Source organism: Filicampus tigris, chromosome 1, assembly GCF_054856515.1.
Source record: "Filicampus tigris isolate MCC_2025a chromosome 1, RoL_Ftig_1.0, whole genome shotgun sequence".
In the NCBI taxonomy this organism is placed as follows: domain Eukaryota; kingdom Metazoa; phylum Chordata; class Actinopteri; order Syngnathiformes; family Syngnathidae; genus Filicampus; species Filicampus tigris.
In genome coordinates this window covers 6900897-6915968 of record NC_141217.1, presented here as the reverse complement: position 1 = coordinate 6915968, position 15072 = coordinate 6900897, and the positions used below count along the sequence as shown (strand labels likewise).

General features: G+C 39.2%; 2 protein-coding genes across 4 annotated transcripts; one reads left to right on the top strand and one right to left on the bottom strand.

Moving 5' to 3' along the window:
* The first annotated feature begins 1331 nt into the window (after positions 1-1331).
* LOC147152621 (L-rhamnose-binding lectin SML-like) lies at positions 1332-7284 on the top strand. Of its 2 annotated transcripts, XM_086049509.1 has the most exons (9): positions 1332-1463; positions 3282-3314; positions 3409-3477; positions 3656-3791; positions 4920-5029; positions 5111-5155; positions 5330-5462; positions 6434-6537; positions 6964-7284. In XM_086049509.1, exons 1-9 carry the CDS (start codon positions 1430-1432, stop codon positions 7008-7010), a joined length of 711 nt encoding a protein of 236 aa, XP_085905635.1. In that variant the 5' UTR covers positions 1332-1429; the 3' UTR covers positions 7011-7284. The 2 variants fall into 2 exon arrangements, with proteins under 2 accessions (XP_085905635.1, XP_085905644.1); XM_086049518.1 differs by lacking the exon at positions 6964-7284 and having other exon boundaries at positions 6434-6545.
* Positions 7285-9332: 2048 nt separating this feature from the next.
* Positions 9333-12883, bottom strand: LOC147152620 (L-rhamnose-binding lectin SML-like). Of its 2 annotated transcripts, XM_086049531.1 has the most exons (9): positions 12748-12883; positions 11393-11425; positions 11239-11307; positions 10899-11034; positions 10681-10790; positions 10568-10612; positions 9848-9980; positions 9661-9764; positions 9333-9440 (listed from the first exon to the last, which is right to left on the bottom strand). In XM_086049531.1, the coding sequence occupies exons 1-9, from the start codon at positions 12782-12784 to the stop codon at positions 9418-9420; spliced, it is 690 nt and encodes a 229-aa protein (XP_085905657.1). In that variant the 5' UTR covers positions 12785-12883; the 3' UTR covers positions 9333-9417. The 2 variants fall into 2 exon arrangements, with proteins under 2 accessions (XP_085905657.1, XP_085905666.1); XM_086049540.1 differs by lacking the exon at positions 9333-9440 and having other exon boundaries at positions 9653-9764.
* Between the last annotated feature and the right edge of the window lie 2189 nt (positions 12884-15072).

The window sequence follows — 15072 nt, the reverse complement described above, 5'->3', positions numbered from 1 at the left end:
TTAAGTACTGTCTGTACTGTATTTGTGCAGACTTTGCCTCTAATTTATGAAAAAAAACTACAGTGATATGAGTCCAAACTTCACATGATGATAGTATGGGACACCAGGAAGAGGAATCCACTGGAATGATTTTCTACTTACTGGAGGAATGTTTTTATGTTAGTTCAAATGTGAGGGAAATGATGAGTTATGTACTGTATTTTGTGCAGACTTTGCCACAAATTTTGGAAAAAAAATAGTGAGTAAAATCAGTCCAAACTTCGCATGATGATAGTATTCCTCTTCAGGAAGAAGAATCCACTAGAATGATTTGTTACTTATTGAGGGAATGTTTTTTTTAATGGCAGTTCATACATGAGGGAAATTATGAGTTATTTGCTGTATTTTGTGCAGACTTTGCCTCTAATTTTTCAAAAAAATGTACTGTAAAATCAGTCCAAACTTCACATGATGATTGTATGTGCCACCAGGAAGAAGAAGCCACTGGAATGATTTTCTACTTATTGAGGAAATAGTTTTTATGGCAGTTCCAATGCGAGGGAAATGATGATTTATGTACTGTCTGTACTGTATTTTGTGTAGACTTTACCTCTAATTTTTGAGAAAAAAAACCCAAAAAACTTTACAGTAATACGAGTCCAAACGGCACTTGATGATAGTATTCCTATTCAAAAAGAAGAATCCACTCGAATGATTTTCTACTTATTGGAGGAATGGTTTGTGTGGCAATTCAAACGTGAGAGAAATGATGAATTATGCACTGTATTTTGTGCAGACAGTTAGTTGTGACATGAAGGGAAAACATTTGCCGTAAGATTTAGAATACGCGCGCACTCAAATATTTAGGAGCGGATAGTTTGACCACGGAAAAGCCGAAGCGTGATAGCTTGACCGCAGTTACACAGACACGTGTGCAACTGAGACAATGCAGTATCATGCGACTGTGCCGTGAATATTATTGAAGATAATTGCCAGGTTTCAGAGAAATAAACAGATCGACTAGAAAGCAGCACATGGCATCAACATAACTTGGTCTAATAACATTTGGTGTTCCAGTAATGCATGTCACTTCCTGAAACAAAAGCTTTCCGCAATATTTCCTTGAGTAAGATTTGCCGCAACAGTCTACTTCCAGAGTTACGCATTGTGTTCAGAGGCTCGTCTGTATTCAAACGTGTAAGCTATTGTTCAACCTTCTTTTCCTGCATACTGTGCATTTAAGGTCCTTCGCCGTTATTTGTGGTGGAGATTGAGGACGTGAAGCAATCTTCTATCTAAAAAATAGCTCTGTGACATTTGATGTGGAAAAAAAATCGGGGGGTGGGAGGGGGCGTGTCTTTTGCAGTACCAGTTTGGATGGCCAAGCAGTCATTATAAATACAAGTGATCCTCCTTTGGACATAGTGCTACACACCCGGTTCTCCAAAACATGCCCTCCTGCTTTAGACTCATCTCAGCATTGTGTGAGTATTCACTTTTGAAATAAATCTGTTCCAAGTCACTTGTTGACTTTAACAAAGAGAAACAGACTTTGGATATCGCTCACAAAAGTTTGTGTCAAAATAGAGAGTGGATAAGTTATGTTGTTGATCGCTTGCTCTATTTATAATCCTTATCAGATATGTGTCTGTCTGTCTGAAAGGGCCTGTAGAAAGAGTGGGTATCAGTGCGCTTCCAGAGCAATTCAGTGCAACAACCTGGGGTCTCACTTATCAACGCTGCGTACGCACAAAACGGTGCCTGATGGATGCGTATACTTCCTGCGCAAAGTATGTGACCTATCAAAAAAAAACTTGACGGGAAAAATTGCGCAAGTGAACAGCGGTCGGACTTATTAAAGATGCGTGCGCACAAAACAGGCGTGAAAGATGCGTACGCAATGTGCTGCGTTGAGAACATGACCCTCTCCAGCCAAAATGGAGGGGAATAAGTGCGCACATGACGGACGCTTTAACCCATCCGTACGCATATTTCGGTGACAAGAAAATTCAGCGATTCAGTCGGTGAGGTGGTGAATTGAAGATCATGCCTCTGACACGCGTCCAGATGCACTTAGAATCATTGCGCGCGGTATTTATAGATTTTGCGTTTTATGTGCCACTTTGTTCTTTATATTTTGTTTGTCCTTTTATAAAGACGCTATTCATGCTTTTTAAAGTGCCCTTCTGGGAAAAATGAAGTGTTTCGATTGCAAAATCACGTAGGCTATTTGTTCGGTGTGATATGGCGCAGGGGGGAGGGGGGGGGGGTTCCTTCGAGCAACTCTCCTATCTCGTAACTCTAGAGGAATAAGCAAAGGACACAAAATCACTCTATTATTTTATCATCATTCATGCACTTGTTGTATTTTGTCAATGAAAGACTGAACAGTGCTTCAATTTCTTGATCGTAGGTATCGGTGACTCAAGTTGCGACAATACGTCACACACACACACACACACACATCAACAGGGGGGCAGGGGGCTTTGGATTTACTTAATTCGGACGGTTGCACGTGAATAAAAATAACTGACGGAATTGTCATGTCATGTCATGTCATCTTCCAAACCGCTTATCCTATATAGGGTCGCGGGGAGTTGCTGGAGCCTATCCCAGCCGTCAATGGGCGAAGGCAGACTACACCCCGAACTGGTCGCCAGCCAGTCGCAGGGCACACATAGACACTGTCACTGAGCGGGAATCGATCACACGCTGCCCGCACACAACTCAGGCGTGTGTACCACTACACTATCAGCGGGCCTGACGGAATTGTCTACTCTTAAAAATATTTAAATATAGTTTAACGAATTTGGGTTATCTGTGTTGTTCGGTCGACTGAAAATGACATCACAACTGCTCACAACGACCAATCACGGCTCGGATCCAGAAAACAGGTCAGCCGTGATTGGTCCTTGTGAGCAGTTGTGATGTCATTTTCAGTCGACAGAAGACAAAATGGCCGCCCCCAGAGATGACCAAAAACAAGTGAATTTTGCTGCTTAATTTATATTCCACAAACGCAAAATTAATCAGAATGCCGTGTTTCAACTAGTGGGCCTGCTGGGAACATATTCTTGAAAAAAATATGTTTGGGTTGACTTCTTCTTTTTAGTAATCCAGACAGTTAAAAAAAAAAAAAAAGTCAATTTTATGCTCAATTGCACAGGGGCACAGGCCCGGTGTACATGTGTGTCTCGCCAGCTATTCATGTTAAGCATGTTCTGTTCTATATATGAAATAATCCACATTCAAACATGTACTTTTGTCCATCTACTGTATTTGAAATGATGTTTGTTTTCCAGTGCTGACAGCTACATGTTTTCTTCTCGCAGAAGGTGACTGTTAAAATTCATGTCCAACATACTGTATACAGTATATTTCCTTCTTTCCTAACCAACACTGTTCAGACATTCATTTTGGTTTCCACAGTTGTTGATTCTGCAGAGCAAGTGACAACCTGTGATAATGACCGTTTGAACATCCATCGCTTGAACTGTGGTAAAACTGAAATGGGATAACAAAGCTGTTTTACTTCTCAAATAGAACCTTACATTTGACAATAAAAAGTTCAGGTTAACCCACAGCTTTGTACCATGTTGACATCATTTCCAATGGACGCTGATCATATGTGAGTGCCATACAGATCATGATTGTTGTCTGTCTTCTCATGTGACAGAATATGGCGTCATCAGCGTGCAGCAGGCTTTATACGGTCGTTCAAGTCCACTGGTCTGCAGTGAGGGCAGACCTCAACGGCAGCTGTCTAACACGCAGTGCGCTCGCCAAGGCACAGTGGAGGAACTCAGCGAAAGGTATGCCTTGTGTTGTACAGCATCAATATGGCGGACTGGTGGTTAGCACATATGTGCCTCACAGTTCTGAGATTCAGGGTTCCAATTTTTCCTCAGGTGTGGTGAGTTTGCATGTTCCGCCCGCGCTTGTATGTATGCTTCCATTTGAGTACTTACTGACGCATACAGTATACCAAATCTTTATCATGACATTATGTTATTCTATTTTGATGAAAATGCGTTTTATTCAAATAAATTATTGTGTAACATGACATACGTTTCACTCAAATATAACACTTCTTATACACACAATGTATTATACATGATTATACAAACTTTAATAGAACATGGAATAGATTTCACTCAAATATAACAATTTATTATTCTGCTATTATTATTATTGTTAGTAGTAGTAGTAGTAGTAGTGTTATTGTTGTTAGAATTGTTTATAATGTTATTATAGTTGTGTATATATTATCATTATTATGTACAGAGCTTTGTTAGAGCTGTTTTTTTTTTAGTTTAAAGTGCCCTATGAATGTATATAATAAATATATAATAAACACCTTCAAATAAATTCGCTGTTTATTGCAGAAGCATACTTTCATACTAATAATTGTAGAAATGGTTCACCAGACACAAAATCAAGCTCCTCCCATTGCCATCTCGGTCCCCAGACCTCAACCCCATTGAAAACCTGTGGAGTGAGCCTAACAGTGAGGACCCAGGTCGCTGGATAATTGAGAGGGATTGTGCAATGTTCGAACTTCCCTTTTTCTGTATTTTCCCATCTTGTGTAACATTATAAAAGATTGGGTGCTGTTTTGTTGGCAAAAGGTGTTTGTACAAAGTATTAGCATTAGGGTGCTAATTGTGCCACATATGATTTTATGTAAAATAATTATTTCTTCATGTGGGATTCCCCCCCCCCCCCCCACTAAATTAAAAAAAATGGGTTCCATATTATTTAGACAAAAGCTACATTTAATCAAAGCTGAAGAACACATCTTAACAAGGGGTGCCACTAATTATGGAGGGCACTGTATGTGCTGCAATATTACTTGCTTTTATGAATGTACACAATTTTTGTTATGACTGACTCTGTGGTTTTTTTTCTCCTGACTTGTGCTTTTATTATAATGTCTGCAGGTGCAATGGCAAAAAAACATGTTCAGTGAACACGGCGGCTTTCCGCAATCCTGATCCCTGTGATGGCACTTTTAAATATTTGCAGACCAATTTCACCTGCTTGCCTGCAAGTACGTCACCTCTGCTAAATTATGTGTGACATAAAGAATTCCTATCATTTATAACTAACGTTTCTAATTTACTTCAAACAGTTACTCTGGTGACATGTGAGGAATCTTTGGCACACTTGTTTTGTGGTGAGATGAACCTTTTTTCGTGATGAATTCCTGTACATGGCGTTGTACAAGCATTATGAAGTACTGTAGCTTATATTTTATAGTTTGTCAGTTGTTAATGCGCTTGGATAATTATTTGTATTTTGGCTAGCCACTTTTCCATCACCAACCGTCTGTCTCTCATCTTGATGCTAGATGTAGGACAAGTTATTTCCATCTACGGTGCCGACTATGGACGCCGCGACCGGACCACATGCACATACAAAAGGCCTCCGGTTCAGATACAAAACGTTGACTGCCTGCACTCAACTGAGACTGTCGCCAACAGGTACGTTGGCACGCCTAGGAAGAAATCGCAGCCTGATCTCATGAAAATTTAGTGAGGTTTTACAATGGGTGGAAAACAGACTTACCTGTATAAGGGGGGCTATGTTTTGATTTTGGTGGTTAGCATGTCTGGCTCATCGTCGAGAATTTCCCTCATGCCTGCATGTGCGACATTTTCTTAGCCCAATTGGTTTTCTCGGCACTCCAGCTTCTTTCCACAAGCTTCTTCGAATAATTGAAGGCTACTTGTCCATCGGTGTGGATGGTTGTTTGTCCTATGTGCCCTGAGATTGATTGGCAGCTAGTTCTTGCCCAAAGTCAGCCAGGATAGGCCCCAGCTCACCTTTTGTGAGGCTTCAAAAACTCTAAAAAAAAATACTAAATGTCCAATTGATGTGAATGCAAGCGTGAGCGGTTAGTTGTCTACATGTGCCTTGCAATTGACCGTCAACCTGCAGTTCTAGGCGTATTCCACCTCTCACCCAAGGCCAGTCTGAAGAGGTCATTCTTGCCCCTCAACAGGATAAGCAGTAGAAAATGGATGGATGCAATTTTCTCCATGTATCTTTCTACAAACAAGCAGTGCATGGGCCAAGAAGGATCCCATTAAATTTTGGCTAAAGGTGCAAATTGAGGAATCTCGTTTCTTTCGTAGACTGCTTGTATTGGGGGCAAGTGGGGCCAGTTTCACACCAGATACAGCATAAGGAACTACAATGAAATTTTCCTACGTGTGGCAGTTGGCAGTCACTTTGTAATTCACATTATGTTCAAACTAGAACTGTACTACCCTATCAAATGTGTCAGACTGACACTTTGGGCTTACTGTACTCTGATGTGCTTGTTTGTTTCAATGGCAATTTTAAGGCCAGGACTCCTTAAAATTACCGTTTTGAAGGTATTCAATGACTTGATCAAAATAGTAGTACCACTTTTATCATAATAATAAGTCAGTTTCTTCTGCATCCATAGGTGCAATGGGAAAAACGAGTGTACGATTGCAGCCAGCAACGACGTGTTTGGAGACCCCTGTCAAGGCACATACAAGTACTTGGAGGTTGCTTACACATGTCTATGTGAGTAACCACTACTCAACCACTACTCATTTAGCACCTCCAACACATTTTTGCTGTAGGAGAGGAAAACAATAGTCTATTGATATATTTTTTAAATCTACAGTTGCATTCAATAATATTCAACTATCATAGCAAATCATGTTTATTGTAATGTGTGGAATTTCGTTTGTAAAGTTTGTACAGTGGAGTACTTGAAAGTGGCCATTTGTGGCAGATTTTGCAAATGTACTTTAGAAATGGGGAGGTTTGAAGAATTTTGAGTGCAACTGTATATCATAATTTTTGAAGGAGATTCTTCTAAAACTATTGTATTGATTTCTGCACCAAGTCACCCGAAAGGGAAACAGAACAGAAAACATACATAAAAATGACTTCGAACAAAGCTTGCTTACATTAACTGAGTGACTATTTTGTGCTTTTTTGCAGATCCTGAGAGCCAACGCTCACAAGTCCCACATAGTTCAACTTTGTAAACAAATATGGAGTACTGCCACATAACAGTGCGATGCTGAGTCAATTTCTTTCTGTATTTGCAACGTGTTGCTCTGCTCATTTCAATATCAAATCTTAGTTGTACGTGCAAATTAGGTCCGTGCCAGTTGAAAAAAAAATCGCAGTGTATTTCATTAAAAAAAAAAAACATTGTTGCTTTAAAGCTCAAATGTGAAGTCATTTCAGAAAATGCCAAATGAAATCTAAGTAATGTAATTAAACATTATACGAAAAATAAAGCATGAAAAAAAATCATTTCTATTTCGTATATTTGACAAAATCCCAGTTTTTTTTCCAAAGTGAGAGGCTGACGAGCTCGAAACCGGAAGTGCGACGTCATTAGATGAACGACGATGGCAGCGCTCAATGGGGTACGTGTACAAAGCCACTCAGAAACGGACTCAGAAAGCGATATTTCAAACTTGAGGGAATCTGAAGGGATCCAGTAGTTTGAAGATCTGGAGGACGAGGAGGTTGTTGGCATAATGCATGTTGGACTGTACATGCACGAGCCAGATGATGAAAGTGTTGTGCCAGAAAGACCGGTGTTCTGAAATTCTTTCCTACCAGTCGAGACGTCCTACCAATGCCCAGTGCACTTGCGCACGCATGCACACAACGCTGATAAGTGTTTTTGTAGGACTTTTGTAAGTTTTCGGATTACCTGTCGTACGTTTGGTTAAAAGCAGTGAGTACTTGCTATTTTTGATTTTATTGAGTCTTATTTGACTTTTTCATTGCTTCAAAAATACTTTTGGCGTGTGTTTTCCGTCATAGCGTTTAAAGAAGTCAACCCGAGCATAATTTTATGGGGAAAAAAAATGTTCTATGCAGGATCACTAGTTGAAACAAGGCATTCTGATGAATATTGCGTTTGTGGAAAATGAGTTAAGCAGCAAAATTCATCCGTTTTTAGCCATCTGAGTGGGCGGCCATTTTGTCACTTCTGTCGACTGAAAATGACATCACAGACGCTCAGGGCTCAGATAATGACCAATCATGGCTCAGTTTCAGAAAACAGTTGCGTTGTGATTGGTCGTTACCCGATCTCTGAGCTACTGCGATGTAATTTTCAGACGACACAAGTCACAAAATGGCCGTCCCCAGAGATGGCTAAAACGGCTAGATTAACTCTTATTCCACAAAGGCAGTATTTATCACAATGCCTTGTTTCAACTATCGGGGTTGCATAGAACATATTCTTGAAAAAAATAGGTTTGGGTTGACTTCCATTTTAAGCATTATGTGTTTTATTGTAGTAGCTTTGAGAATAGTGTTGATCTGTTGACCACAATCACGCAGTGTATGTTTACCACACTCAATTGTCAGGACGTCATACCTGCTTGCGCCTCCAAGTATTTTCTTAAAGCGCAAGTCAACCGAATCATATTTTTTTCAAGAATATATTCCCGGCAGGCCCACTAGTTCAAACACGGCATTCTGATTGATATTGCGTTTGTAGAATATGAGTTAAAGCAGCACTGGGCAAGAAATAGACACATTTTTTTCACAACTATTTTTGATGAAACATTGACTTACAATTACAGTAGTTGAATGGGACTTCATGCCCTGAGGGGGTCTGTATCGTTTTTACTGGCACAAAGCAACTTTGAGGAGAATGGGATCAACCCTGGCACACAAAAAAAAATACCAATGTCCTGAATTGCTTTACGGCATACTCACTTCCTCCTTTCGCTATAAAGGACGGCTCAGGACCTCACAACACTACGAGCTGGCACGCATGGGAAATGTGGTTGATTTTTGTCAAAACACTACTGATTTTGTCCACATAGTGCCGCCATTATCAACAAAAACTGACATGACAGTGTTGCTTTAAGCAGCAAAATCCACCCGTTTTAAGCCATCTCAGGGGGCGGCCATTTTGTCATTTCTGTCGACTGAAAATGACATCACAACTGCTCAGGGCTCAGGTAACGGCCATGGAACCTCCAGGACAGGCATGACAAGACACCTCTCACTGGGCCGTCTGGTAGACAGATTTCTGACAGTGGCCACCTCTGTTTAAGATCATCCATCCTTTAGCTTAACTGCTTTGTACTCATGATGGTTGAAGTACTGTACTCAAGTCATATGGGGTGTTTGGAGAATTTTGAGTGTATATAAAATATGAACAGTTTTAGTGCAAGGGTCTAACAATGTTGATAAGGCAAAGCGTGAATACTTTGTTACATTGTAGCTGTACATGCACCAAGATTGAGCCCAACATTGTTAAAGTGGCAATGAATGGCGCACATCTTAGTTTGCAAAGTCTAAGTACATGCAGGAAAAAAAAAGCCAATCTATTTGAGACATCACTTGAAATGTTTATTTGAAAACAAGTACAAAGAGACTGTTGTACAATGGACTCCATAAATATGGCAGTACCTTTTAGCGATGAGTCTCATCATCATCTGCAAAAAGCACAGTCAATTAATGCAAGGTAATGTGTACATTTGATGCATTCATATTAGCAAATACAGTCCACAAAAAGCTTTGCTCCACACCCTGAGAAATCACCCTCTTTAAATGTCAGTTCAACATTCAAATTACCACTCTTGAAAGCAACTAAAATACAAACATTTCCTACAATAGGGATTCCTTGAGATGCTAAATAGGCTACCAACTACTTACATTCACATGTGTAAGAGACCTCCAAGTACTTGTAGACGTTTTTACACGGGTCTCCAAAAACTGGATTGCTGGCTGTCACTGAACAGCTGTATTTCCCATTGCACCTATGAAAGGGTAACATGGCTTATTACTTTCATGTTAATTTGAAAAAAAATTGATAAGCGGTTTGGATATTGCAATACTGTACTTTTTGGCAACAACGTCAGTTTGTTGCATGCAGTTGACATTTTTTAGCTCATGTGGAGCCCTTCTGTATGAACATGTGGTCATGTCACGGCGTCCGTAGTATGCACCGTAGACTGAAATAACGTGTCCTAAATCTGGCATCAGGATGAGTGAAAGAAGGTTGGTGATGGAAATTTAGAGTCAAAACATGAATTAGTTTAAGGACATCAATTACACATCCAGTTCAACCTTGATGTAACAGACCTAAAACCAAATGGACAGTGTCCAGTCTCCTGAAAATGCCATTTTGTACCGTAGTTTTCGAAGTCTGTTTAAGAATCAAACAGGCCAAGACATGCCTATGTGGTAGCCCCCCTCCATCAAAGTCAATGCATTGCTTCAAAGAATGAAAAGCATACATTATCTTAGCATTGCCTTATCTACCTACGGCAGTTTATTGGAGCAAGCACTTTTGCAGTATGTGTACATGTCTCTTTTGATCATGCCATTTCATTAAATACTTTTGTGAGGTCCTTAGCCATGTCATTATTCCAAGTGCCACCAAGGCAAGTTTGTAAACTCATTTAGAATAATTCTGTACAATACTGGACATACGAGGAAAAAAAAAAAAAAAAAAAAAAAAAAAAAATTGGATGACCTCTACCCCCATTAGACTTAAACTGAGGTTCCACTGGATATGCATGACGTCAACGAGACTTGGAAATAAAAAGTTACATCTTACCACAATACAAGTATGCCACAGACCCTTCACATGCCACTAGAGTAACTGTTGGGAGTAAATTCAAAATCGGTTATGGGATTCTACACGTTCTTTATAGCGCGTAGTAGACATACTTGCAGGCAAGCAGGTGAAGTTGGTTTGCAAATATTTGAAGGTGTCAGCACAGGGATCAGGAGTACGGAACTCATCCAAGTTCAATTCACACGATTTCTTGCCATTGCAACTGCAGGCAAATGGCATGATTAGCAGAAGAAACTAGAGGCAGTCTCAGTCCTTTCAAGCGTCATTACAGCAGGGCACACGTTTCTAACAACTTTAGACCAACGCATACCTTGCCTTGAGGCTTTCCTTGGTGTTTGGCCTTGTGCACTCCGTGTTAGCCAGCTTCTCTTGAGGTTTGCCTTCAGCGCAGATCTGTGAGCTTGCGCGACCATACAAAGCATTCCGTACTTTGATTATGCCACTATCTGTCACATGCCAAGAGAGACCGCAATCAATATGAAATTGTACTCTAGTTTCAGTCAAAATGACTGAGCTCCCATTGAAACCGTCTTGTGGGACAAAGTTCAGTTTGACCTGAACATTCATCTTTAAAAAAAATGCAAGATTTTCTTTAGGAAGTCAAACTGTTAAGTCAGTGAAGGTTTTGTTAAGACAGGTTTAAGTCTTACCACAGTTTAATCGATGGACCTGCCATTTGTTATAATCACAGGTGGTCACTTGGTCTGCAGAATCAACAACTGCAAAAAAAAAAAAAAAAAAGTTCTGTATGAGGAGGTTAAGAAATGGGAATTGGTGTATACTGACATGAACTTTGATAGTCACCTGCAGTGAGGACCAAACACGCTGCTGTCAGCACTAGAAAACAAACAGTTCAGATAAATGGCCAGTTGATGTCACTCTTGTGCAAGGTGGTTTGCCAATGGCAAGACAAGTGCACATCATAAGTGTGAAACATTGAGGAAAGTTGAAGCCTGCTCATGCAATAATTTGTCTTTGACTACAGCTAGTGATGGACGAAAACTGGTGTGGCAACACTGCCAAATACACAAGTGTTAAACCCCTTACTGGTGCGCATTTCTCTACAAAAAAAAAACAACAACAAAAAAAAAAAACCATGCGACCAATACAGGAAGTGTGTTATTTAAATGTGCCGCACAAAATTGTGTTTACAGGGAAACAAACTGCATCATCGACATGTGGGTTTTTTTGGGATGGAGACCAAGCTGTTCTGTACCGGTTGGATTTTTACTCTGCTTGCACTTATGGATTGTTCTAGAGAAATTGTGCTCCACAGAGTTGCCTCGCATACAAAAGAGGGCTTCAACAACAACCAATCATCACTCAGCTTCAGGAAGCATGTGAGCAATGATTGGTTGTTACCTGAGCAACTGTGGTCATTTTCAGTCAACAGCAAGTGACAAACTGGCCACCCCCTGAGATGGCTAAAAGCAGGTGGATTGTACTGCTTAATATTCAACAAATGTAATATCAGAATGCCATGTTTAGACTAGTGGAGGCACAGAACATATTGTAAAGAGTTTGTGTTGACCTACTTTAAGTACTTGTGTAGGAGTTTGCAGTCATTTTATGTACTTTTGCAGCCTTAAAGTGGAAGTCAACCCAAACATTTTTTCCCCAAGAATATGTTCTATGCAAACCCACTAGTTGGAACAAGGCATTCAGATACATGTGGAATAAGAGTTAATCCACCCATTTTTAGCCATCTCCAAGTCGGCCATTTTTTCACTTTCAACTGAAAATGACATCGACTGTTCAGGTAAAGACCAATCACAGCTGACCAGTTTTCTGAAGCTGAACCATGATTGTTGTTAGCTGAGTAGTTGTGATGCCATTTTCAGTCAACAGAAGTGACAAAATGGCCAATGGACAAAATGGCTAAAAAGCGGTGGATTTTGCTGCTCAACTCATATTCCACAAAAAATATTAATCAGAATGACATGTTTCAACGAGTGGACCTGCTGGAACATTATTGAAAAAAAAAATATATGTTTGGGTTGATTCCCACTTTAACTCAGGTACTCATTTGGCACAGTCGATGGAGCAACATGCTTCCAAAGAGGTCACAGGTTCAATCCTTTTTTGATCTTGACAGTACTACTGCCTAAAACAGTCAAATGACTATTTTGAACAGATTTGTTTCATAATTGAATACTCACACAGTGCAGAGGTAAGTCGGAAGCAGTGGAAATCCATCTTGTACACAGCCCTGTCTGTAGCAGTAGTACGATGATCAGCAGAGGTTCACTCGTATTAATAGTGACTGTCACTGAAAGGCTTCCAATTTGCTAATCAAAAGCCACGCCTCCCACACGTTCTAGCCTTGCAGCATGTCTTCAGCAGTCTTTGTAATTGGCTACATTATTTAGACGGGGGGAGGTGACCACTTAGCGAATCTGACGCCTCTGCTCCCAGCAACTTTTACAGCCGGAAAAAAAAAAAAACAATTAGCTTGTGACTTCACTTTTTGTAACACGTTTTCCCGAGTTACTTCAAAGATATCACCAGTGACAGCAGAAGGAAAAGAAAGGTGTTTTATTTTGTTGTCGTGTTCAAGAATACTCCATAAAAAAACATGTCGTTTGATTCCACAAGATCATGGATGCACCCTTCAACGGTACACTTTTTAAAGGATATTTTAACAGTCATGTACATTTTGCTGTTTTGTTTGCCATAAGCCTGTCACAGTCAGGCATCACGTTAGTAAAACATATTTCACAAATATTGCAGGTTGAATCACTTACAATTAAATATAGAAAGTTACAACTTATTTGAATACTAATCTAATTTTATCATTAAATCTAATGACAACAAGATCGCAAGAAACAGGGCTGAAAATCAACACTAATGTTAGATTTTTGCTCATGAGTATATGTTAGCCCTGTTAGCTGCTATGCTAACTGGCCAAGACCAAGCTTTGCTATTTAATTAAAAAAAACTTGGATATATGTTTTCCTAGTGAGAGAGAGAGAGAGAGAGAGAGAGAGAGAGAGAGAGAGAGAGAGAGAGAGAGAGAGAGAGAGAGAGAAATTTTTGAGGAGGGACGCCTGCGAAAATATGCAGATAGTAATAAAGTGTATGGGCATCAATATTATACAAGGTAAATTATCTTGTAAGGAATAAAACAAAATAACTCGAGCAACAAACAAAAGAAACAAATCAAAGCAAGGAGTAAAAGAACAATTAAGGCACAGTAGACTCCTTTCGTTCAATGTCTAATGATAAATCATTAAGGTATTGCAGCGTATAAATACTTTTATTCAGAGTGTGTGTGGACAGCTTGTATTCTAAAAGAAATATTTGATCATTTGGAAGGGATCTGGGAATTCTGTTTTTGTGTACCGTAAGTAAAATTTGCCAATTAGCAGCATAAGATTAACCATAAAGAACAAAGACTTATATTATTCCATCCAAATCTAATCAAGTGTGACTATGTGACTATTTTAGGCCAAGTGTAAGGGTATTTCCAGATTTTTCATATACAAACTTTTCAAAATCCCTCCAAAATCTACAGTACATGACACAGCACAAAAAAGAATAAATGTGGAATTGTCTCTGACTCAGTCCTTCAAAATGTGGATTTATCATCTCAGTCAGTGAACTTGGAAGGCTAAATGTTGTGTAGAATTATTTTTTAAGTATTTTAAGTTGAATATCTCTTTTTTTATTTGAAATGCAATACTGAAAGGGGCGTAACCATACTGTATGCCAATTTATATAATCAAATTCTGTTACTGCGTTACAATAATTATTTTCTAGAGGAGAAATGTTATTATAGCTATGAAGCCTATTTATAACATGTTGATTTACACTTAAAAAATCAAATATATCAGTTCATCTAATTGTGGTGTTTGAATAATTTTGATAACTCAAGAATATTTGAGGAAGAATCTTTACAACAGACTTAAATTCTTTGAAATGTACTTGAAAGGGTGTTATCAAAACTATAAAGATTGCTGTTACCTTCAAATCTGAAACATAAATTACACCCCTTTCAATTGAGCCTGCATTGTACAAACTTTAAAATTTCATGGTAATATTGCCATTGTATCAAATTATTTCTTTATGAGGAGAAACGTTATGCACGTGGCATAATTTCCACACTAATAAGGCCTGCTGCTAAAATTTTGAGAGGACTTACTTGAAGACATTCCTGATGAGCCACATGAGCTATTTTCTCTCTCTCTCTCTCTCTCTCTCTCTCACTCTCACTCTCACTCTCACTCTCACTCTCTCTCTCTCTCTCTCTCTCTCTCTCTCTCTCTCTAAAACCATGCATATTAATTACACAGCCATAAAGTACAAAAGACTAGAGACATATATGATAATAAATATGAGGTTTTGTTTGCTTGATTTATTTATTTATTTTTTCCCAACAGATCTGGTATTGGATTAATCCAAACGTAATTAAACATAGTCAAGTTATATTACTTTACGACACTTGATTACATTAGTAACTACATTTTTAACAGGTAGGCCTAACT

Excerpts from the sequence above, each read along its gene's own strand:
- LOC147152620 (XM_086049531.1), bottom strand. The coding sequence starts at position 12,784 with ATGGATTTCCACTGCTTCCGACTTACCTCTGCACTGT. Across the intron at positions 11,426-12,747 it reads CCGACTTACCTCTGCACTGT|TGCTGACAGCAGCGTGTTTG; the intron begins GTGAGTATTCAA and ends TTTGTTTTCTAG. Across the intron at positions 10,791-10,898 it reads AAGGAAAGCCTCAAGGCAAG|TTGCAATGGCAAGAAATCGT; the intron begins GTATGCGTTGGT and ends ATTTGCCTGCAG.
- LOC147152621 (XM_086049509.1), top strand. The coding sequence starts at position 1,430 with ATGCCCTCCTGCTTTAGACTCATCTCAGCATTGT. Across the intron at positions 1,464-3,281 it reads TAGACTCATCTCAGCATTGT|TGCTGACAGCTACATGTTTT; the intron begins GTGAGTATTCAC and ends TTTGTTTTCCAG. Across the intron at positions 3,792-4,919 it reads GTGGAGGAACTCAGCGAAAG|GTGCAATGGCAAAAAAACAT; the intron begins GTATGCCTTGTG and ends TAATGTCTGCAG.